General features: G+C 39.7%; 1 protein-coding gene across 3 annotated transcripts in view; it reads left to right on the plus strand.

The window, feature by feature from the left end:
- MYZAP (myocardial zonula adherens protein) overlaps window positions 1-26,192 on the plus strand; it is a 66,327-nt gene that overhangs the window by 37,961 nt on the left and 2,174 nt on the right. The window contains exons 11-13 of one of the 3 annotated variants that reach the window (XM_067555930.1): window positions 11,556-11,639; window positions 12,128-12,228; window positions 14,571-18,939. In XM_067555930.1, the coding sequence (XP_067412031.1) occupies window positions 11,556-11,639; window positions 12,128-12,228; window positions 14,571-14,679 (294 nt within the window). In that variant the 3' untranslated portion in view covers window positions 14,680-18,939. Of the gene's footprint in view, window positions 1-2,450; window positions 2,534-2,625; window positions 3,556-11,555; window positions 11,640-12,127; window positions 12,229-14,570; window positions 18,940-26,192 lie in introns of those variants that run through there. The other 2 variants (XM_067555931.1, XM_067555932.1) reach the window with 2 other exon arrangements.

Consider the following 26,192-nt stretch of genomic DNA (forward strand, 5'->3'; position numbering starts at 1 on the left):
AGTGCAGTTTTGCCACCAGAGCTGTCAAACCTTTGAGGGTCTGTTTTCACTGTGCACACCAGGATTTGAGGGACCTGGAAAAGCAAATATAAAAACTTAGAGTCCTCTACCCAGTTCCTTTTCATATTCTCCCAATTCCTGTTCCCTCTGCCATAAGATTTTCCTGTATGAAAAAGTGAACAAATGTCCTTTTAATAGTTTTACAACCTAGCTCCATTGTAGTGCAATACTTATTCTTATATAGAGGCAGCTTTGTGCTAGCCCTTACCTTTGTACCTAGAGTTTGTGTGAAATTCCCTATGTTCTATCTGTCCCATGTGTAGAAGGTGCCAAACAAATAAGAGGCCCTGCCCCAGAGAGTCTATAATTTAAAAGCAAATACAGGTTCTGTACAGAGCTATCCAAAATTGAGCAAGCACAGACTGTAAAGGAGTTTTTATGACTGGATTGCTCACATAATAGGTGGATCTTCAGTTCTGTTGTAGGAGGAGACTGAAAGCACTTGGCAAACAATAATTAAGAGGATGCTACTAGCATGAAGGGTTGCATGAAACTAGGAGACGGAGACAAACTCTGTATAGATTAGGAAATATGCTATCTAGAACACTTTCACTAATACGTTTTTAAAAACGAGTGTAGACAGAGTCTAACATTTTAAAAAGTGTTAGCAGGTTGTGGTCAGCCCTAGTCTAGACATGTTCAAAAGGAGAAGTCAGAAGTGATGAATGGATGTAGGAGGCAGCGAAGACAGATGTGCGGAGTAACCAAGTATTGATGCAGAAAGAGTCACATAAGATAATATTATTAAATCCTTCTCTTCACAGAGGGCCCAGTCTTGCTGGCATTGAATTCAATGGTATTTTTGCCATTGCCTTCAATGGGACCAAAAACCAAGCCCAAGATCAAGCTCCAGTGTTCGACGTGCGAGGAGAGCATTTTCTCCAAAGTTCTCCCTATCTTAAAATAAATCCTCCTCTTACATGCATTAGTAAAAGACCGGTCATCTTGAGCTAGACAAACTAGCCATAGTTTCGAGACATAAATTAAACAGAAGCATAGAAACTAACTGTCAGAGGAAAATAAATGTTTTAAATGAGAGATGAAATGGAAGTTTACTGGAGTCTATGACCTTCAACATCTATATGCATTAGATCCTACACAAAGCTCATAGGGTTTCTTTGCTGTGAGGCACAAAGATAATCGTTGGTTACTGTCTTGCCAGCTGTTGTTGCATATTAATGAGGTCTGATTTTATAAGTAGAGAAGAATTGCAGATAATTTAATCCTGACAGATTTTCTCAAAGTGGAACTTAATTATTCAATAAATGTGTTCCCAATACACTGTACTGTTTTTTTACTTCCCCTGCCAATGGCTGCACATGAAGGCTGCACCTTCATGGCAGGTGGGGAATCGAAATGTTTGGTGGCACAGCATATACATATTTTAAAAAAGAAATTGTGCCAATTTTAGGAAGTTTAGAGTACAGGTGCTTTTAGGAAAGGAAGTGAAAGGAGACAGACTGTCAGAGAAGGTGAATTATCTGGATCTCAGTGGATAAATCAAAGTGAGAATTAATATGAGAGAAATTGATAGATTCTACCAATAGTCTGCATCTTGCTCTTCTGTGTAAACATCTTATTGTTAGCCAGACAACAGGGCTCACTAATGCAGTGTCCTAAAGGTCAAAGGTGGTGAAACTCTCAGGCAGAACTCTCACATTGAGAGATTTCATCAAGGTGGGCAGAGATGTTTTCTTCAAAACACTTTCACTGGAGAGATCAGCCACCAGTAAGACAACGCAGAACCGGACAGACAGATGCAGACTTAGGAGACCTAAGACAAGATGATAGCAGTGTTTCTGAACTGGTAATGGTGCTGCTGCTAAACATCCTGCTTCACTTTTTTTGGTCTACCTAAAAACTGGAACAGCTGTCTAAGGGACATGGGTGAAATCTTGCTCTTTAATGTGATCTTTTCCTTCTCTTGCCATGGTGGAGGATAGATGTAATTGCTTTAGACCCCAACAGCCTCATTCAGATACTTAAAGTTAAGAAAAATAACAACTTAAAAGAACTTAAAATGAAACAAAAATTTTAATCAAATTATTTTTAGTTTTTTAAAACAAAAAGTATTCCTCTAGGCTGAGTGACCATGGGCTAGATTTCAGCCTGGTCAGATTTAAAAGAGCTGAAGGTTCTTTCCTTTGCTTTTGAGTATTATGCAGTAAAAACAAAGTCACATTTTTAATACACAAGGGACTTTATTATACATAATACAGCATTTCATCACTGAGGTGAAGAAATATTAACATTAACATTTGAAAATGAGCATATTGAGGAGATAGAGATTTAAAGGGAAAAGTAGTGGTTTTTGCTTTGCAAGAAATTATCTACAAAATTAGAAATTTAGAGTGACATTCCCCTAACCTACTGAATTGAACTGTCTCCAGGTCATGGCACATGAACTGTTCTCCTCATTTAGTCTCAGATTCATTGGAAGATAAGTGACGGTCAGGCATAAGAAAAAGAAGCTGTATCCTTTTTTATTGTAGCAGATATTGGCATGAAAGGAAGACTATTTGTATATCATCTGTTAAGGAGTGAATCCTAAACCGAATAATGAAGATACATATTATATTGAACAAATGGAAAAGAGAAGGAACCTTTACAAAAAAAAGGCTATATAACCAGCTGAAAACTACTTAATCAAGACATTTCAGAAACTCCAGGCATATTACATGGTATTGCCAGTTTTAATATGGAAATACTTTTAAAACTGTAAAAGGAGCAACACAGAAACATGGAGGATGGAGTCGCCATCCAAACTGGGATGCTGTATTTTTACTAACAGAACTGTATATGTATGTAGGATACAACATCTATATACTTTTCAACAAAGGAGCCCACACATAAAGAAAAGCCATATGAGAACATGGCTTAAGAAGAGAAACTACAAAGCAGAAATGGCAGAGAATTGTAAACATTTGGAACGTCTCAATGGATTTAAGAAATACAGCTATATAGTACAACTTCCTACATGGAATGCATTTGGACCTCTACAGACAACGAAAATAGAACCATCACAGATCTTTGCTGGGAATGTTCATTCATGTATTTGTGGCAGAGTCAATCTGTCATTCCTGGACAAACATCATCTATAGAGTCCGCTTTGTAAAGCATTGACTTTTGCAGCTTGGATTTTAATGGTCTGTTCTTGGAGCAGTAAACCAACTAGTATACTTAAACACACATTATTACTGTATTATGGTAGTTCCTAATGAGGGGGATCAGTGCCCTGTTGTGCTAGACACTGTACAAACACTTCTAACACACTAGAACATCAGTGATTCCTCAGAGCACGGTAGCAGTGGATTGAGATCAAAGACTGGTGCAATATTACTAGAACTAGACAGATTAGAAAGTCCCTTAAATTAGTGCAATAATTTACACTAAACCTAGTTTGAGTAATAATATTTGTTACTACAACTAGGTTAAATCTGTTTTTACTGATATATGTGTGTAGAATTAAAACTGTGACGTTAAAAAAAAAAAAAAGAGGTGTTATCCGAGTCCGGAGTTTTTAATGGGGCTTAATGGAGTAAGGTGCCCATTCCTATTGACTTTTGATAGGGTACTTTGGAAAAATCTCAGCTCTAATGCCTAGAATACAAAAAACATGGCTTATTTAAAAATTAAAGTTGAATGAAACATCAGACTCTTAGAATGAAATCTGGTCTTCTCTGTACAGCAGCTGTCTCCCTAAAAAGATGACAAAGGCTGAGCATTCTAGTCAGTGTTGTAATGTCTTGTCTGTCCTGTATCATTTAGTTCATTGTGTGTTTGTAATGTAATAAGTTTAGTCATGTTTATAACCGGTTTGTCCATATTTGTTTGTCATGTATCACCATGTTACAGATGTCAAATTCACTAATGGCAGATGAATAGTAAAATATAAATGGCATGTATAATATATAATCATGTAAATGTACAATGTGATGTACTGAGAAATAGTTTCTACTGGATGATATCATCATGTGGTAAATTTTGGATGAATTTAAATAATTTCTGGATCTACTCAAACCCGATAAATCAATACACATTTTCAAGCTTCCAGCACTGAAATGGATCATATATAGCAAAAAAATTTGTAAAAGTTTTGCCATTGACACAACCACTTTAAAAAAAAAAAAAAAAAAAAAAAAGGCAAAGAATTGACACATTACCATTTTCTTAAATATTTTCCTTTTTTTCCTCATTCTCTTTCTCATTTCTTTGGCTTTTTATTGATTTGTACTTTCCTGATTCTTCTCTAACCTCACTGTTCATTCCTTCAGCATTTCTTTTGGGAGCTCTTCTTCTGTTCCTTTCCCACATCGGTGTCCCAGGGCACTGTTCTTTGCTTTCTCCTCATCTTTTAATGATCTTATTCACTCCCTGGGTTCAGATACCTAGCTTTATGTGGATGACTCCCAAATCTAATTTTCCACCATTAACCTTGCATTTCTGGCTATTTCTTCTCAGATGTCTTTCACCATCTCAAGAACAAGTTGTCTGAAACTAAAATTATATTTTCAGTACAGACAGGGACACTCTGGGAGACCCAAGAAAAGGAGTTGTATTAGATAGAGAATATTTAAAAAGAAAAATAATCTAGTGGAGCATTAGAAAAGTGGGGTCTGTGAAAGAGATTGGAAAGAGGAGAGGATGAGAGCCTGACACACTGAAATTAAGAGGTTGTTCTATGCATAGAGGGCAGAATAGAAGAGGACAGGAGTGGGCAAAAGAAATTAAGTGGGTGTCAAAATCAGTATCTTTGTTGTGATGAAAGAGATCAAAGAAGAGTTCCAAGATGTAGTCCAGGTTGGAGTTTTATAGGGCCTTGAAGCAAAAAGATGAAAGGTTTAAACTTGGGTGACTAGGCAACAGTTTTTAAAAGAGAGGATTGACAGTCTGTTTTATCAAGGAAGCGGATTTGAGGTGGTCATAGTACTCAAGGTGAGAGAGAAGAGCAAACATGTTAAATGATGGGATGAACAGAAGGGTTGGATTTTCAAAGTGTTGTGAAGAGACGCACAATAAAAGATTTGAGGAAGATCTGTATATGTGGTGAGAGATTGAGAGTTAAAGATGACTTAGATGTTGCAAGACTGGAAGACGGAAGACCAGGAGGATGTGGGTGTGGTCAATGACAACAGAAAATGTGGTAAGAAGAAAAATAAAGGGCTTTGGAGTGGCCATATTAAAGTTGAGCTGATGACTATCTATCCAGAATGATGTACATCCCCTAACACAAAGAAGCTTTCAGCTCTGATTCGGATCTCTAGGCTTTACTGTAATACAAATAACAATGCTGGAGAAATAGTCAGATATGCTTGATGGGCTAGTATGGGTCTGAAGAGAAATAATTGTGACTCTGTGTAGAGATATTGGTGGAACCTGGGGGAGAAGGTAAGCACATCTAGAATAAAATATAGAGGGAGTAGAGACAAGTGCTAGGTTAGAGCCCTGTGGGACTCCCACCGAGAGGGGTTATGGGATGTACTGAAATAGCAGTCAGAGAAGGAAGAAGAGAATTGTGAGAGTGCCATTGAAAGCCAACTGGGAGGATAGGGTGTTGAGTAGGGAGTGACCGGCAGTACTGAAGGCTACATAAAGATCAAGGATAAGGATGGATTAGAGACCCCAAGTCTTAGCCAGAAAAGTGTCCTTATAGATCTTGGTGATGGCACTTTCAGTGGGGTATAGAGGGTAGAAAACTGAATGGAGTGGATCCAGGAGTGAGTGTGAGGAGAGTTTGAGGATTATTTTTGTCCTAAATTGCTCCACTTCTCATCCATGCCTTTCATTGTGGATAACTGCCATTCTTCCTGTGAAGCTTTCAGCCTGATTATCATCTTTGACTTGTTGTGCGCCTTCTCTCTCTCTCTCTCTCTCTCTCTCTGCATTTCCATCTATGCCTTGAACAGTCTGCTTAAAGCCCACTTCTTTCTGCAAAGCATACCTGCATGGAGACTCTGACTTCATGGCTTTTTGGCCTTTTGCCCCACATTCTGTGTGTGTCTGCTTTACTTTGCCAGTGCCTCATAGTAGAGACCTCTTTCTCTGTGTTGGGGTGTTGTGTGTGTTTATAATGCTCTAAGTATTATTGTTCATTATTTTAGATTAGTGTCCATGACTTAATGTTTGTCTAGCTCTTTGCAAAATATGAAGCATTACAGAAGATTGAAGTATTACTGCTGTTATTTTTAAAACACTTTACCAGAAAGAATGCATATTTGAGCCAATACCCTTGTTACATTCCTCATGTAATGGAAATCATCACACTTTCACTTTATGCAATGTTACTTATGTAAATGTACTGTACCTACATATTGTGTTTAATTTAATGCTTTATTTAATATATATCTTTTATACTCCCCCAAAATTGTTTGCTTCCTTTCCCATGTTTCCTTTAAACATAGCATCTCATCATCATCAAAACATAGTCCCTTAAAGTTTTTATGCAATCAGGTTTGATTGCTTCTTAATGGCTTTTCCTGACATGAAAGGCCATAGGGTGGGAACTGAACACATTTAACAAGATGCACTGAATGGCCTCAGGGGATGGGGAGGATCAATCCACCATCAGCTCATGGACAAGGCTTCAGCAGCTCCGTAGCCCCTTTGTGGTGGCTCCTTCAGCCCCTGGACTGCAATAGTTGCCAATCACCTGACAGTCCCCTTCAAAGGATCAGTGTAACTGCAGACCCACTGGCCACATTCCTGCCCACCCTCCAGGCTGGCCTATGTGCATTTGACACAGAAAATAGCTCTGCCACATTCAGAGGATGCAAAGTCTCTCTCCACCTCTGTCCTCCATCCTGCACAATAGAGAGCTGTCTGTGGCTTGTCCACTGCTGGGTGTGTTTCATGCCTAGTGGATTAGGATCCTTTTAGTCAGTATAGCTAAGGTTCTGAATTGAATGAAGTGTCAATTTTATATAATATATAAGATATCAGTGTTGTAGGATTTGGGAAGTCAGGTATTTTGTGTAACAACTCACTGCAAGTGTAAGCTACATGGTCCAATCAGATTCTCTATTGAGCTTACCCCATATTGTTTTTACTGATATAAACAAATATGCTTTTAGGCCATAGGAATCTTTGCTTTTTTTTTAAACACTTGTATACTTACTACTCTACAATTTTAGCACAATCCTCCAAAGAAACTGAAGAAAGGGATGAATAGAATTGAACTGCAGCCATAAAGCCATCTCACAGAATGTCATGGTGGGGAGGGTGGCAGAATCCATCAAGCTTTCCATCTTTGTCTTCTGTTCTGGATTTCAGTATGTTCATTTTAATTCTAGCCCTTTTGTTATTATTCTAGGTATAATCTCCCAAGACCATTTTCAGATCTTTCAGATCTGTATATACAATGTTAACTCTGAGTAGATGTGGAATATAGATACATGTACCTGACAGCATGATACTGAACCAGCTTCTTTACTCAATTTTAACTTTTGGTATTAAAGGCTGTGGAATTATATTCACTTTGTGTAAAGCAGTAGTTAAGCTGTTATGAAAAGGTAAATGTGTAAGGCCTTAATTGGCTTTCAAAAATGATTATTGGTGTCTAATTAGATTGCTACTCCAGATAAAAACATCTGTTTTCCAAATTAATGTAAAAAGCAGAATTGGCACCAACTACTAGATAATGTCTCCAGTAACAGGATCTACTTCAGTAAAGGCAAAATTGTCCTCTGATCACACGGCTGTACTTGGTTTCAAGCTGTACCTCTGCCCTTGCTCTGCATACAGATCTCTGGTGCCAAAATGATTTCCTTCTGTGCATGGCAGGAGAACAAAATATTAATGCCAAATACCACCATGTGACATTGAAAGAACAATTTATACTGTCAGTATATTCCACTTTCAAAATTGTGGAAAGACTAAATCCACTTATAATAAAAATGCTGGCTGAACTATAATTATAGCATTAGACACAGCAATAATTAAAGACCAGAATCAATAACTGTCAAGTGTCTGCATGTGCTGTAAACATTACTTTTCTATGAAGATATGAAAACTGAAAAAATCACTTAAAATCTCATTTTAAATGACAATGCTAATGGAACTATATTTTAGCCAGAGAAGGATCTGCTATTTAAAGTGAAACACAGATGAAGGAGCTCCAACTTGAACTGAAAATAAACCCTTTATTTTCAAAGAAATGGATGAGTTGATCATATTCATAGCATTTCTTCACTGCTGGGTACATAGGTGCTGGAACTAGCAGTGCTGGGTGTGCTGTCGCACCCTCTGGCTTGAAGTGGTTTCCATCATATTGGGTTTACAGGTGGGTACAATGGCTCTCAGCACCCCCACTATACAAATTGTTCCAGCTCCTCTGGCTGTGTATTTTAACATTATCATTTATTTGAAAAATTTACAGCATGGAATTTACTCTTACCTTTTTTTCAGTAACAACTGACTTGGCATCTTGTTTTATGGCACATTGAAAATAAATTATTAAAAATACAAATCAGGCCTGTCACTTTTATTAAGATAAATACCCTTGGTGGCTGTACTACTTTTTATTGCATTCTTCACAAATCTTATGCTTTACGTTCTCTGCTATTTTTTTTTTTTTTTTTAATTCATCTGTGTTTTACTCTAACCTTTTCCAGGTCTTTCTCGTCATAATAGTTTGGGGGTTTTTTGCACTCATTAATTTTTCATATTGGTTTGCAATGGATTTTTTGTGAAAGTGATGGCTGTTGTGTTTAATATTTTAATTGATTATTTAAAGATTATTTTCCTCCTGCTTTGCGACTATTTTTTATTCATCGTTATTTTCAGATATGCCGGGGAGTTTTACATAGAAGGGTGTTTTTAATTGCAAAAAACAATATTTTACAGTTTTAATAAACATTTCTTTTTAAAAAAGTAGAAAAAAGATGTAACAGAGAGAGCGCTGGGCAGGCATTAGGAAATTATTTTGTTCTGATGCATGTCAGTGATATTACCTCACACACCTTGTCTCTCTGGTGTACAACAGTGATAGTCCAAGGTGGAAAATTGAATTATCTGGAACTTCAATTGCCTTCTGATTGGCTTTTCTTAAATTTAATTTATTAAAATAAAACTTTACTGCACTTCCATGAATAAATAGTTCTTACTTTTTTTCCTTAAAATTTTATCCATAAAGGTCACAGCTATTCAGCAATCTGACAGGGTAAAATCCATTTAATTTAATGAGAATTTTATAGAAAATACCTGTTTTTATTACTCAGAGGTATTTTTATAGTTTTCTTGTGGTGACATAATTACAGGCATTTATGTAATGTTTCTTGGCTCATACTCCAAACTATTGCATTTAATTGTTGGGGAAAAATGTTTAGGCTTTTTTGTTTGTTTTGGGGTTTTATTTTGTGCTATGGCATATTCAGTTTTGCTGAGTGGCAGCTTTGGTAGCATTCCCTTTCCCTCATCTACACAGTGCTAGATTGTATACTAGTCTAGCTGGTTTAAAGAAGAACTTGCATGCATGACTTTTCATATGTTATAATAGAGATTTTGTATAAATGATTATGTATCAGAGCCTGGCATCCTTTAGGTGTTTTGGTATTCTCTAGGCCCATATTGGCTTGTATTGGACTCTCTTGCGCCTGCATGTACCCTTAAGGTCAGAAGCTGGTTTCCATTTCAACAGTTTTCTTTGTGACTTACTCTGAAATGTGTGTATAAAGTTACCTTAAAAGAAAAGCAAAGTTTAATTTATCAGAGAGTAGAAGATAACAGTAAAATCACGTATGTCACTGGGGCTGTGCATGAGTGGAAGGATACAAATACATGCAGAAGTAGGCAGGAATGGGGCATGAGATTTGCTAAAGTCTGACTTGATGTCTGAGTCTGCTCCCATTGAAGTCAACGTCAAAACTCCTACTGTCTTCAGTGAAACCAGAATCCAATTGGGAATATGATCTTTTGATTTCTGTATGGTTGATCATTCAATAAAGGTGGACTGGAACTTAACAGTATAAGTACTGATATGACATAGCTTCATGCAGAGCACAAAATCCAGTAAATGCCACTGGCATGCATTCAGCTTTTATCCCTTTTGCTGCACATAGAACATGATGTGCACCCTTTAAAATATATTCTTTTGAGATTAAAAACTATGTTTATATCAACAATTGTATTTTATATCAGAGGGGCACCACTGACTCGAACTCCAACCAAAATATAGTGTGTATGTTTGGGGGAGTGGGGGAGTTAGGTGAGGGTAAGTTTTTAAAAACCTGAGACAAACAGAAATGTGAGCTTTCAAAAAATCACTTAGAAAAGGTTGTTCTTAAATATTTTTAAGCAGTAGAAGCAAAACATTACAGCATTCAGAATCTGAAAGCAGAGCCTGTCAAGAAAATTCCAACTAAAATTTTCTTAGAATTGTTTTTCATCCAAAAATCTTTTCACTGAAATATTTCTACCAGCTGTACTTGAAAATTAATCTGACTTTATTATTGTTGCCTATGCTGAAAAAAGTGAGACGTAAACAAAGTATATATGGTAAATAAAAAAAACTAGATTTAAAAGAAATGTCCATTTTAATAATCTAGGGGAGTGGTTCTAGTAACACAAAACGTGTCCGCATCCCTTCATCCAGACTATTAGGGATTGATAGAGCAACTGGGGAGCTCTGTGGTATCCTGGCCATGCCTGTTTTTGTCTGGCCACACCCATTGCACTGGTGATTGGGAGGCGCGTGTGATTAAAAATTGCTTCAGTGGCTCTATAATGTGCAAGGATCCCACTACTCAGGAGAGAGCTTTCTGTTACTGCATAAATTAACTTTAGGACAAGTTTGCACAAATGGAGTGGTGAAAGGTTGCCCTCATGAAGGGGAGAATTTGAAGTTATTAATATTAATGTTAATATTGTTCCCTACAGAGCATAGAAAATGTCACATTACTATTAAGCTGGCCTCTTGTTGTTGTTTTATCATCAATATAATAAGCAATGGTTGGAAATGACTTTTTCCCCAACTATGAAATGCAAAAGTTTTTATACAGAAATATTTTAATTTTCATGCTATACCATATAAACACCCCCCCCCCCCACAAAAAAAAAAAAAAAAAAGGGTGGGGGGAAGAGAGATTAGCAACCAGGTGATAAAAGATTTGGGTGAGTTTGAAACCGATGAGAGCAGAGTCATCTGAACCCTGTAATAGAATTCCTGTTTTATTTTGTTACACAATTATATATCAGCTAGTTTTTACTTGAAAACTTTTGTTTACTTTCCGTATTCTAAAAATGTATGAATTCTCAGAAATACACATGTATGATCATGGTATCAGCCCTAAGCCATGTTAGTGCATGTCTATGATCATGGTATAAACCATCCAAGCTTTGAATTCAAACTCTTTTGGAATATATACACGTTCTAGAACAGAAAGTACAATATTGGCTGCACACTGAAATCTGCTGAGTTTTTTTTTCCCATGGCATAAATGACATAACGTCTCTTTTTTCACCCTTTGCCTTAAGAGCTTCCTTATTCTTTGCATTCGCAGATCGAAATACTAAAGAAAAAAATCAAGCAAAAAGAATTGTTTATAGTACAGCTTCTAGAAAAAATCTCTTTCCTAGAATGCGAGGTAAGGAACTAAATTAACTTTACTTTTTTAGGGGTTAAAATTGTTTTGATGTATTTTACAAGAACTATTAGACTCAAAACCATGCCATCTGATATTTTATGTATGTAAATTCACTGGATGTAGAAACTAGTCTGGAATATGGAAACAAAAATAGTTGTGACAACAGCAACAGCATGAATGCATGTAATAAACAACTTCTCTAATATACAGTTATACATCTACACTAGAGGCATTAAAAGAATCTAGGATTCTAAGTATAGGCTGTAGATTGACACGTTTTACAGTCACAGTAACTTTTTTTTTCAAAAATAAGGACATTTAGTGTATTCTAAATAACATTTTTAGAATCATCACATGATGAAGAAAATCTAATGCTGGACTTTACTAATTAAAAGAATGCAATGTTAATAAGTTAAAATCATTTAAACATATTTGTCTTCTGGGAAAATGCAACTTGAAAGGTCATGCAGAAAATCCTTCTTTTCCAGAATAAAGAATTACAAGACCGGTTGGACTACTTAATGAAAACCCAGCCAAGGACTAATATAGAAACCAGAGAGATTGGAGTAGGTTGTGATCTTCCAACCAGGTATTCAGAGCTTCAACTAATTTACTAGAATTTCTCTGCAGAAATTCATTCTGGCAATGAATCTGTTCATTAAAACAGTGTATGGTGTTGGGACAGCAGTTTATATCTCTACCAACTGTAATTTCTCAAGAACTTATCTGCAGCCTCATAGTTAACATATTTTTATTTAATGATCTCTTTCTTCATAGCATACAGAGTGTTATGTAGCATGGAAATGGTATTTAACATGACTTAATTTGTGACACCTACAACAAACCCGTTTCTTTTCTTAAAATGATGGAGCATGGCGGAAACTCCTGGAGCGTTTAACTACAAAAGGGTGAAATGAGCAGGGAGTTAAATCTAGACCGCTGGATGTCCACCTTTTGGGGGATATCAAGTAACTGTTCTTGTGACCTGTAGGAAAAAAAGCATTTAAGTTTTGCTACTAGGAGTGCAGCAAAACATAGCAGCAGAACTTTAGCACTTCAGTTGGGTTGCATAAAGTGTCCAGTATGTTAGGCAGTACTGGGATTTGCTGATCCATAATTGAAATTAGCCTCATGTTGTGCATTCATAATATACATAGTCATCACTGTTTTAAAAAGTCAGTGTTTGCTTAAAATTGCTAGGTATTAGATACCACAGGAATCTAATATAGAAATAACTTATCGTTGGTCACTGTTTGTGAGAGCTCCTCTGAAAGCTATTACAAGGTAAGTATTAACATATTACCAGTTGAACCATGCACGTGTAACTAGGTGAATCGCGTTCCAAGCCTGACTAATGCAAGCGTCAAAGCTTCTTTTTGCTCTTCTAAAGGCTGAATAGTGGCAGTAGAGCAGAGGTCCCCAAATTGTGGGGCGTGACCCCCAGGGGGGCACGGAGGAATGTTCAGGTGGGTGCAGCAGGGCTTGCCCACAGGGAGTTGGGGAGGGAGCACCACCCCCTGCTTCAGCCGTGGCCCCAGCTCCACTTCCGGCCTCGCCCGTGGCCATAGCTCTACTTCTGGCCCCACACTCAGCTGCGGCCTTGGCCTCGGCCCCTGGCTTCTGGCCCAGCTGCAGTTCCAAACCTGGCCATGGCTCCACTCCTGGCCGCAGCCCCAGGCCCGTCCCCAGCCTCGTGCCCTGACCACAGCCCAACTGCAGCTCTGCTCCCGGCCCCAGCCGCAGCTATGGTCTTGGGCCCTGGCCCACGTCCTCACCTCTTAACCATAGCTGGGGGGGAAGGGAGACATGGACAAGAGAAAGGGGGGGGCTGTGATATAAAAAGTATGGGGACCCCTGCAGTAGAGCTTCCTTTAAGGCTGCTGCTGTTTTTGTACATGATCCAACCCTAAACAAGGAATGACCAGTGGATCTACGTAGTTATGTTTCCAACTTCTGAGCCTTCACCTAAACTGCTTTCTTTGCTTTGAGGGAAATGGTACCTTCACAGCCCATTTGTATGGGCTACCCTCTCTCTCTTACACACCCTCCAGTGGAACCATGTTAGTTCTGCTGTAACCTTGGCTCTGCGTACTTGCATTGGGTGGGGGATAGAACTTGCTCAAAACTCCCTTAAAATAAAAGGTAATAATTGTCCATGCACAATAAACCCCTGTAACTTGGCCATTTTTAAAATACCCAGCAGTACACTAGCCACTTCTAACAGCCCTGCAAAATAATTATTTAATTTGGAGGAATGCAAGTAGACATATGAAATCAGTAAAACTATCTTGTATAATATAATTTGCTCTCTTAATATAAAAACAACAATATCGGTTTTTCAGCTTGTTTGGCAACTTTCAGCCTAGAGCATATTTTAACAGCACTATGAAACCTCAAAAATTGTGTTCAGAATGAGAAAGCTGACAAACACGTCTAAGTGGTGCTTGTTGGGGCCCCTTAAGATCTCAAAGCAGCCTTTGCCTAGCTCTCAGATTTCTCTCATTCTTGAAATTTATCCTTGACATCTATGTAATTTAGTTTTTATGAAACTACATTTTATAGTCAGTTTTATTTCTAATTCCATGTCACTAGTTTTTATGGCTTCAGGGAGACTCAAGCGTGCACCTGTGTTCCTATATAGTCTAATATTTGATTTGTTCATGCTCACGTCCCAAACTTGCTATTATCTAGCGTAAGGTTATCAAGAGTTATTCATGACATTTTAAAAGATATCTGGCGTGTATCTAATGTTCATTATATCGTAAAGATAAGTCCCATGCTTAAGCTTCTAGAGCCAGTATCAAAAAGAACCTTCAAGACACAAGTTCTTTGCAGTGAAGTTTACAGCCTAGCTGCCCAAACTGACATGTCAAGCAAAACAAGTTGAACCCTGCAGAATTTAATAGTTAAAATGTCTTCTTCATCTCTTAGTACTACAAACATCGATAGCGGAAGGTCTCCTGAAATTTCAAGACCTGTGAGGACATACACACCATTCAAGAGAGTCCTGGAATTTACTGTGAAGAATAATACATCTTAAATACATAAGTCAATGCGTTCTTTACAAATAAGCAAATACCCTGTGCAGCTCGAAGTCTGATGATAAATAATCTAATCAGCTGCAGAGAAGAACAGCAGTGGAGAGTCTTGCTCAACATATTTTATATGCAGCTTTTTAGTAGCTTCATATCTGAAGTTGCTACTGACATTAGCATTTTGCATGGGGTTCTGGAAGAAGAGCAGAAAGTGAAAATGCAATATGTATTGCTTCTTGAGAGGAAGCTGTAAAGTGCAATTTGTCATATATCAAACACATTGAAGGAGAGACCGTTGTACAGTTGTACAGTTTTTTGATTGTGTTGTAATTATTTCTGTAAAATGAAGCTGTAATTTATCATTTTATTTACAATCTAATATAATTAGATTTGAAATCTATAATTCTCCTGCAAAGGGGCATTCATTTGCAAAGCCACCTCTTCTCTTCTTGCACGGATCAGCTGTTACAATCTGAGGGCTCTGTTTGCCCAGAAAAGGTACACTAGTATCCAACATTTTTACAGAATGTTTACAGCGGAGCTGTGTACCTTAGGTAACTATCGAAGAACTTGATCCTACAAACACTTGCTAGTGAACATATCGCTTACTACTCACAGTAGTAAGTAGTAAGGCTTCAGTGCTTTGTTGGATTGAGACCTCAGTTTGTACTACTGTTAGCTGTAAGCAATACATTCCATGGTAAGTGGGAATTGTTCTTGGCCCCTTTGGCCCCAGAAAGATGAATGGGTAGCTACAGAGCAGAATTTTGCCTTCCAAGGGCAGTAGCTGCATGTTATTCTATTGTGTGATTTAGGATTTTGTTTCAGAATACTATTTCTTGAATATTTGTCTGGTATCTCACGCCCAACTTCCATGTACCAGCAGAAATTACTGCATCTATTCTACCTATGAGTATTTGAATACAGGGACATTTTTTTCACATCTTGTTTATAATCTCAGTTTAAAAAAATACTAATTTTATTTTTTAATGTTTTTTGTGATTTTGTTAAAATGAGTTTAAAAAAAGAGTAACTTCATATTATAGTCACAGCTGCATTTATTTTCTAAAAATGTCCTGTTACTTAATGTTGCGCTAGCATTTAATATTATTACTGGAGGACACTAGAGATGCCTCAGGGTTTCACAAAATGAATGTGTCCCCCCACTTTAACCCAAGATTTTACAGCACCAGCTGTAAAAACAAAGTAAGAGGTCATGTTTTTAATTAAAATGATCAATAATCCGCATCTATTAACTGCCTTGCTTACTTCCAAGTTATTTCACGCTTTTTGGATGTTTGTTAGAGAAGTTTGTCTTGAAATTGCACTTTGTAACTAACAAATAAAATAGCATATTTTGCAGGATGGAATCACAAGTGCCTGCATTGGTGTGGATAATTTGGACTACTTTGCAGGAACATTAATTGTTTGAAGAGACCAAAGCACTGGAATGGAATATCAGCTAAAGCCTCAATTCTGCAAGTTCATACACACAGTAGATCTCACTGTGTGTGTGAATCTGCAGAGTTAGGGCCTACTGAACCTGAATTTCAACTTCTGAATGCTGAAAATGTTCATTTTCTAAAAAACTAAGTACAGTATTATACTATCAGCAAAGTTCAAGGTTAGATTCTCCCTCCCCCCCCCTCACAAAATGAAGAAATGTGTATATTACTTCAAATACAGTTGGATGGAGTCTATATAATATCTGCTTATCTAAAGTGTTTTATTATAATCTATGCTAGTATGGAAGTAGCTCTTAGATGTTTCATTTAAATAATTAAAAAAAAAAAACCTAAAATACTGAGTCAGCATTAAATGAAGGGAAAATCTGGTATGTTGGAGCTGAGGGTGTGACCATAAAATTCTCAGATTTGCTAAGGGGCATACATGTCCCTTTCCCAGGCAGACATGGAAGAAGTTAAAGTCCTGCGTGGGGTAGAAAGAGGACAAACTGCCTGAGCTGTGATTCACAGAGGGTCTTCCAGCTGGTTCATATTAGGAATAAACCTGGGTTTCTCCTAGTGAAAAGGCACAGAAATTTTTCCACTGGGAAAGGGCCTGAGGACAATTTCCCTGACTTTTTAATAAAATGGATTACTTTCTATAGATCCCTGAAATGAGGGTCTATTTTTATACTGCAAACCAGAGAAATTGTCTTGTGAGCAGGTGGCAAGTATATCAAAACTTCCAACACCCTGAGGTCAGTGGTAACTGTTATTTTAACCTTGTTTGGAGAATCTTTCCTTGAATTAAGCTGTGGTGTATGCCTGAAACTTAGTGCCATGATATGTTTTAACAGACTGAGCTGGGCTTCCACCATCCTACAGCCAGTGTGAAGTTTATCAGAATTATAAATGAGAATAGGTGGTTTTTAAAGTGAAACTATTGGCAGGATCTTCAAATATATTAATGTATGCCAGAGATTGATGAGACACAAGGTGGGTGAGGGTAATACCTTTTACTGGATCAACTTTTGTTGGTGAAATGGACAAGCTTTTGAGCTACAGAGATCTTCTGATGGTTGATTTTTGCATACACAATGCATATGTGGTATGCTGACCTAGTGCATGTGATCATGACTCCCCCTAGTGGCTGGTAGCAGCAACCATTCAGACTACTGTTGCATAATTTAGCTTAGTTTACACTACAAAGTTAGGTTGACCCAGCTAAGTTGCTCAAGAGTATGAAAAATCCACATCCCTAAGAGATGTATTTAAGCCACCTAACCCTCGGTATAGACAGCGCTAGGTAGATGGAAAAATTCTTCCGTCGACCTAGTTACTGCCTCTCTGGAAGATGGATTACCTGTGCGCAGGGGAATACCCCTCCTATCGGCACAGGTAGTGCCTACACTGAAGAGCTACTGAAGTGCTGCGGCTATGCCATTGTAGCATTTCAAGCATTAAGAAGTCCTCGTGTTATTACTTTGTTCAAGTGGTTGATATCTGTGCTCTTGATGCTGCAGATTTTTTAATTGATCCCCACTTGTGATTCCGGTGTCTTCCTGGGTGCGCAGCCACAGTTAATTGCACAAACACCTCTTGATCTCTTAGATGGCAAGATGGCTCCACTGGGCTTCAGCAGTTTGAGTCTTGATCATGTGATTAGGCTGGCTTATTATATGAGAGCAATCTTTAAACTTCAGATGGTTGGATGAAGACTGAATTAAAAGATGGGGGAAATGTGTATGGTTACAAGATGTTAACCTTTTTTCCCCCTAAGTCATAATGGAACCCAATGCAGTTACATGAGCAAGGGCTCTGAAACCACAGCCAGTCATTGTTGGATGTTTCTCAGCAAAAGGCATTTGTTTGGAGATTTGTGAGAGAATGGGGGCAAGTGTTGGGGCAGTACTTCAATACAAATATCAAAAGGAAATTCATTATGTTCAAATGAATCTCTTCTGAAAATGTCATACAGGCCTTGTTAACTCTGAGAAAAGCAAAAAAGTGCAAAACTGCACTGGACTTTCTGCAGAGACCGGATCTTGGATTTTTCTTGTAGAAGTTCCTTAATATGTAAATTATTATTTTTAAAATGTGAAATATGGGATTAATTTCTAAACTAAATGAGAAGGACTGAAGAAACTACACACTAGTTAAGGACCTCTTGATATGTGATGTGCTGCGTGGAAATCACTGACTAAAAGAAAAGACAAGGGTTTTATAACTGAATTTTGTTCATGATTGATGGATACTGTCTGGTCTTGATTATGGTGGTAGGAAAAGGAGGAAGAGGAAAAAAATAGAATGAAGTTTGTGTTACTCAGGGAACATGTAAAGATTTAGAGTCAGATCCTCAGCTGGTGTAAATCAGCATAGTTCCACTGTCAGGAGGTCAAACTAGATCACCAGTGGGCTCTTCTGACCTTAGAGTATATATACCTAAGTCAAACTAAAAAATTTTTCACATTTCAATATCATATTTGTGAACACTGGTTTCGATAAATGTCTCTCTCAACTCTGGAAATTAGGGGATGTCGATTAGTCAATGAAATCCATGTAGCTATATATTAAATATATTAATCTACCTTATATTAATATAGATTAATATATATTATAAAGTGCATTGAATACATAAGAGTAAATCATTTTATTTGGATCATGTTCATACCCCATATTATTCTGTAATTTAAACCATGTCAGTCAGCTGTCTTGTATTAAACTCAAAAGGCATTTTGGGATTCAGTTTGAAATATATATTGTATAAATAATAGTTACAGTAGATATTAAAATGTACAATGTATGTAGGATTTCAAAAGCATAAACTGCAATAAATATGTATTTATATGAATTTTGATACTCTACTTTCTCAACACTTATTGGAATATAACATAAGTTTGCCATAAAAATCATACAAACAACTTACCCTGCAAATCCTTCTAGGTTCAAAACATATATGAATTTGAAAGTGATTTGTTTGGTTCTTGGACATTCTTGTTAATGTTTCTTTTGGCAGATGTACTCTTGAGAACAGGAAATCACTCCCTTGTTTAAGTGTGAAGACTACTCTTTGAGCTAAGTATCAAGTAGATGAGGCTCTTAACTAAAGAAAAGAGAACTGTAGACTTGTTTTGGATACACAAGAACAGGCGTATTGCTCCCTTGTCCCTCAAAAAACAAACATAAAAAACTTTTAAAAAATGAACTATGTATTCTGTTGTCTAAACAAACCAATGGCAGATGAAGACAGATTCCCAAGTACATAAGGGATGATGCACCATTTACACTGGAGATATAGCACTAGAATAAAGTGGCCCATTTTTTACAACTTAAATTTCCACTATTAATCAATGAATGTATATTATCTTATAAAAACATATTTATAATGAAGCAAATATGCTGACTGCATCAAAAGAGTCTTAAGAATGCAAACAATAGTATTGATTAGTCTCTGGTTCTAATCTTTTCTAACTATATATAATGATAAGCAGTGTTATTAGTTTACAGTACTCAAAGCGCGGTATTAACGCTTACTAATACCTTCTTAGATGTCCTTTTATATGAGGATATTTGATAGCTTTCATGTGCCTCACAGAGTTTGGACTGTGTGGTTTTCCTATGAATTGTCAAAATACACTGTTAATATCTGGAGGTTTTAATGCTTCTAAGCCTTCATGAAGAATTCCAGGATTTTCTGAGTGGGGTGGGTGTTTGTTTTTTATTTTGTTTTTTGTTTTGAGGGGAGGGCATAGCAGCTATGTCCCTGATTTTGACATTTTGGGATTTTTGAGTCAGAGTAGATTCAAAAGTGTACAAACTTTGGAGTGTAGGATTTGGCCCTTTACTAAGCCCATAGGCTGTACAGGAGATATCACTATCATCACTGCAGGAACACACACCACTAGGATTGCCACCTTTCTAAATGCTGATAATTGGACACCTGGCAACCCTAAATGGCTCTCAGACACACAAGCCAAAAACTAGACTGTCCAGGTACAACCCAGATGGGTGGCAACCCTACCCTGCCCCATCCTTCTTTCCTCGCCCCACCCCATCCCCTTTCCTCTCCACACTTTCCCCTGCCTGTATCCCATTCTCCCATCCCCATCTCTTCCCTCTGCCCTATTCCATCCCCCTACCCCCACAGCCTCTTCCCCCCCACACACACCCTTGCCCTGCCCCCCCACAGGCACTCACCGCTGTAGAGAAACACGCCCTAGCGCACACACAAGAGGTTGACGACGGACCCTAGGACTCAGGAGGCAGCGTCCCCAGAGCTGCCAGCCTCAGCTGGGGAAGGGGGTTAAGTGAGCTGCAGAGCGGGAAGAGCAGAGCTCCCTTCCCTCCCAACAGGCTGAGCTGAGTAGTCTTGCTCAGTGATTGCAGCAATTGGGGGGGGGGAGGGAGGGCAATGCCCCTCCAAACTATGCGCATGGCTGGCACAGGTTGATGACATGGTGCCTCCCCCAACCTGTGACAACCGGACTTTTAGCACTGCTGACCGGACACCGCTATGTTCCCTTTTTGACCGGGACACCTGGCAACCCTTCACATCACCAAAGAAGAGCATCCTTAGGCCCTGATTCAGCAAAGTCCTTAAGCACATACATAATTTTAAGAAAATGATTATTCCCAAGGCTATTCAGCAAAGAATTTAAGCACGGGGGATTACTTGCATGCTTAAAATTAAACACATGCTTAAGGGCCAGATTTTTAAATGATTTCCATCTGGAAGCAGTAGGAAAGTGTATGAAAGTAGATTTCTCCCCTTCCCCACCAACCTTTCAAGTGGGGAAAAAAGGAGGAAAACATTTATTTTAATTTTTTTTAAAGGAGCTACCAGAAAATAACGAATGAAAACTGAAATTTTTGTTTCCAAAAACCAAAAGGGAAATGGCAATTCAAGTCAAAATTTAACATTTTTAGTTTTGCTTTGAAATATCAATTTAAATTGAGGGGTTTTTTTGTTTAGAACTTCCCAGTTGATAAATCAAAAATGTTGATGTACTCACATTTTTCCTGTAGGAAAACATCTTCGAAAGATTGAACATGTGCATTCCAGTGTAGGTGTGTGCACATGCCAGCACAGTTGCTGGGAATTTTTCCCTCAGTTGTAGCCATTGGGTTGGCTTTAGTGCCGTGCACATGCAGTGCTGGTATAAAGGGCCTCACTGATTTTGCTCCAGTTCTAACTAGCTCTTGCAAGCTTTTCTCAGTAGACTGTTTCTGTATATAGTTCTCAGTACAGTAACTGTTAACAGTTGGTTACATTTTAGTTAGTATAGTTAATTCCACTGCCACCAGAGTTTCGTCTGCTTCCAGCACCGAGGTATGCCTCATTCGCCAGGCTTCAGGCCTTGTGCCTCTTGCAGTAAGGCTACACCCCTGAGCATCTCACACTACAGCTGGTTGAAGTGCTGGGGGGAGACTCACGTTGGAGACGGCTGCAAAACTTGCAGGGACTTTAAGCCCTGTACTAAGAAGGACCGGAAGGCAAGGTTGAAGTCCCTGCTGACGGAGGCAGCGTTGAAACCTTCTTTGGAGCCATGCCGGTCGGATTTGGCACCAAGCACCTCAGCGTCTGTGAGGAGCCCACATCCCACTGTTCAAGAGTCCCAGCACTGTTCACCACTGCCAGCTGAGAGGGGACGTTCCCCAGCTCCGAGGATGGCTGAACATGGAGGGCAGAGCATGTCAGGCCACTCCTCTGCTCCAACAGCGCAGCAGTCAATGCCGTTGATTCTGGCCCCTGTGCAAGCACTGTTGAGTCTGGTACTGGATGGGCTGTCTGCACTTGCATGTTGCCTCTGTTGTCTGGTATTGAGGCCCTTGGTGCCATCCAAGGAAGCCGACAATGTCAGCACACACTTCTCCGCCTCCACTTTAGTTGCCAGCACCAGTGGGAACTATTCTGCTCTGGTCACCAGTCTGACTCATTGTCTTCAGAGTCAGAAGTGGGGTTGTGCGCCTCCTGTCCGACCCTGGCTCTCAAGTCATCCCTACCCAGCTGTGCACCCGGGCCAGGGAATGCCACCAGTATTTTAGAACCCATGGGTGTTTACCCCTGATGCAGAGGTCCCAGTTGAGGTGTTCCAGTTCAGTAACCTCCAAAGGAAGGGCATCCCCACCCCTTTGGGCGGTGCCCAATCCAAACTCCGGTGCTGAGTACCAGGAACTGGCGTCTTGAGACCTGGTCAGCGCAGAAAGTGAGGAGGAGGAGTGCGCTCAGCCGGTGCCCACCTCTTCTTCCTCCTCTCCTGACAAGATCGGCTCAAGAGCAGGTGCGTTGCCTCCCCATGACAACTACCAGGCTCACCAGGGCTTGTTGAAAAGGGTGGCCCAAAATTTGGGCATACAGGTGGAGGTAGTCAAAGAGTCGTCCCATAGTGTGGTCGACATTCTGGCTGCGGCAAGCCTGTCAATCGTAGCCCTACTTCACAGTGAGGCCATCATGGACCCTGTAAAAGCCTTGTGGCAACCCCCACTTCCCTTCACCCCATGGCTAAAGGATGAAGAGGAAGTACTTTGTCTTGGCTCAGGGCTATGAATTCCTGTACAGTTATCCCCCTCTGGGATCCATAGTGGTCTCTGCTGTCAATGAAAGGGATCAGCAGGGCTTGTAAGTGGCAATTCCCAAGACAAATGACTCCAAAAAGCTGGACTTGTTTGGTAGAAAAGTCTATTCAAGAGGGTGGGGGGGGAGACTCCAGCTCAGGATCGCTAACTGGCAGGCGCCACTGTGCAGATATGACTTTAACATATGGAACTCCATGCTGAAGTTTAAGGACTTGCTTCAGCTTCACTGATGGAGGAGGGAAAAGTACAGTGAGGACTTCCCTGCAAGAGGCCCTGAAATGCAGTGCATTTGGCAGCCAGGACTATGGCTTCTGCTGTTGCCATGTGCAGGAGGAGCTCGTGGCTTTAGTCCTTAGACCTTCTGCAGGAGGTTCAGCAAACCCTCTAAGACCTGCCATTTGAGGGTCTTCACTCTTCTTGGCTGATGCAAAACTTCGGTCTAAAAAACTCCAGGGAGACCCTTAAGTCCCCTAGGTTAGAACACCACAAAGACTTCAAGGAAGCACTTTAGACCTCGGCAGTCTTTATTCCACCAACCTGTTAGGACCCACAGAAGATATGGAGTACAGGTTTTAAGCACAGACTGCCATTCCATCCTTCCTCGGCCCCTATGTCTCCCCGCCCAGACACCCAGGGGGTTCTAAGCAGGCCTTTTCATGGAACACTCAAGGATGTTATACCAGTTCCTGCATTTCCAAATCCAGTTTCCCCTTTATTTTTGGACCATCTGTCCTATTTCATTGTGGCATGGTCTCGAATTGCGACGGACAGTTGGGTGCTGAACACTGTGGACGTGGGATATACTCTCCAATTTATTTCTAACCTACATTTCCATCCTCTCTCTTCAGGGACCCCTCTCACAAGCAACTTCTAATCCAGGAGGTGCAAACTCTCCTCTGGGTGGAAGTCGTGGAAGAGGTTCCAACAGGACTTAGCAAGAGCAGAAACCCTTTCCTCTTATTTTCTAATTCTGAAGGCCAAGGGTGGTCTCGGACCTATTCTAAACCTGTGCATACTCAACAGCTACCTCAAGAAGCTAAAATTCTTCAAGATGTGTTGCACATGTCCATTCCAAGACCTGCCCTCCTATCCCTCTACATCAGAGTTGGCTGGAAAGAAGTAACTGAGGGGGTGCAGTGTTGGCCAGGCTTTTTATACTGGTGCTATGAGCGCACGGCACCAGAGGGCACCAGATCCGACCTGACGGGTACCACTAAGGGACAAATTTCCAGTGACTGTGCTCAGGGCACGCATGCACCTACATTGGAATGGACATGTGCAACACATCTCAAAGAACAATGGTTACGGAAACATTAGTAACCGCTCAGTTGAAAATTTTGCCCAGCTTTAATCCTGTGGCCTTTTTCTTATATACCCCCAGAAAAGTCATTTTGTGTGGCTAGAGAACTTGGGTCTGGTACCTTTCAGAAGTATTAAAGCTTCACAGACGCACACATCTCTGTTGGAATGTCCCCAGTGACTTATGTAATACGTCAAATAATATACTTTTTGATACATTGCCTAATTACTTGAAAGTTGTCTCCTTTCCCTATAGTCTCCCTATATAAAGAGCAGTATTCCTCCCGCCTACCCTTGTCTCATCTGTCCCCTCATCACATCATTTATTCTCACTTATCAGAAGAGTTGATTTTCTTCTCTGCTGCTCTTATAATTGAATCTTCTTGTAGATGCCAAGATATTTGCCAATATTGAATTGCATAGCAACTGTTCTCAGACTAGTGAGGAATAAATTGTATTTGGTTTCAGACATGTGACAGAAAACAGACTATCACCATCTGTCAGGAGTTATTAGATAGCACCCACTCTTGGGACAACATCCAAAGTGGAGAGCATAGTAATGTCTACTACATTAAGAAACCAAAGGACCAATCCTGTAAAATACTAAGTACCTTATATGAGTGCTGAACAAAGTGATCAAGAAAATAAGTGAATGGAAGAAAATGTCCCCCTCTAATGTAGAGGCAAAGCATGCACCAGTACACAGAAAATGTTCTTCAAGACAAGCTGTGAAAATACCACTGATGTGCAATATAAATATGCTACATCTGACCCACACGAGGAAATGAAGTGGCCAAAGTCCCTAGATCGTATTAGGCTGATCATGTTCTGTCTGATGACAACTGCTTGCCTGTGAAACAAGGCTATTTTGTAGGTTTCCTGCAAAGCAGTTCTCTGCACTCACAGCTGGCAAGGCCTGAGAGTGCATGACCTTCCCTTTCCCACCAACTGTTCCAAATACCAGTTCATAGTGTGGGGATGGGGAGAGGGTTTCAGATCTATTTCTACCTCTGAACATTTGCATCTGCTTTCCACTGAGTATGCATCCATAATGGCTTCTGCTGAAAAATAAGATCAAACTCAGTCAGGAATGTATATTCACCCCATTGTTTTCTATAGCTGGATCATTTGCTGACCTCCATCTAAATTGCGGATCATACTTGAACCATAAAGGGAACAGGACATTCTAAATCTTAACCCACTATGGGAGTCATATACTGAGTATTCGTCCTAATGATGCTAGCTAAAGACAGAGGGATGTCATAATCCGAGTGATTGTTCTGAAGAGTGATGCTATAAGGGAACTCTCACGTGTTTTATATCCAGCATGCTACTCCCATCGTTGCTGATGATTCATGTTGGTAATTTGGAACATAAGATTTCATTCTCATCACCTTTTGTCCTTATTGTTGCATGATGGTGTTGCAGTTTAGAACTAGAAATATAATTGTAAATGCTATTACAATTCTGCACATGTAATAATGATTGAACTGAGGTTACACAGCAGCAATTCAATGTCTAATAGTGATAGAGCTGTAGATCATCCCTCCTAGACCTATGCATGGGAAGAACCCTCTGTACGCACACCTCCCAGTTCCCTTACAGAAAAAGAAGGGGGCATTCTCTTTCTGACGCTACCACCTCTATTCTGTGATTTGCACAAGGGAAAGAAGTGGAGACAGGGCAGAAGGGATTGAGCCAAGAGGGATATGCTTCATCCTGCCTCTGGCCCGATGAAGAGTAAGCTAAAAAAGTTCAATTTACAGGTCCCACGGGCGACTGTGGCTTGGGAGTTAGCCAAGGAAGGGGCTGGGATTCAGAGCAGATGCAGAGGAATAGAGCCTTCATTTGACCTATTACAGCTTCCCTGGGATCATCTAAGTTTGGGGGGTAGTCTTCTGGCCTATTCATCAGAGACAAAACCCACCTCACCTGACAGAATGAACAAGAAATGGGGTGATTTCCTTCTTCTGAGCCCTCTCCTGTAGGAGGAGATGATCTGGGCTGGGGGCAGCAGGCACTGATACTATCCACTCAACTGGTCACTTAGTTGGCTTTTCCCACCCTGATCATGGTATTTTTTTCCAATGGGTAGCTGCCGACTTGATTAATCTCATTTCCCCTGGCCCTCAGCCTTTCCATTCACTTTCCAGCTGAGCAAACAAAGGGGTGGGTAGTCATTTTAACATGCTTCCTCC

Source organism: Emydura macquarii, unplaced genomic scaffold (genome assembly GCF_026122565.2).
Source record: "Emydura macquarii macquarii isolate MOO-44397 ecotype Brisbane River unplaced genomic scaffold, CSIRO-AGI_Emac_v2 contig_1644, whole genome shotgun sequence".
Taxonomy (NCBI): domain Eukaryota; kingdom Metazoa; phylum Chordata; order Testudines; family Chelidae; genus Emydura; species Emydura macquarii.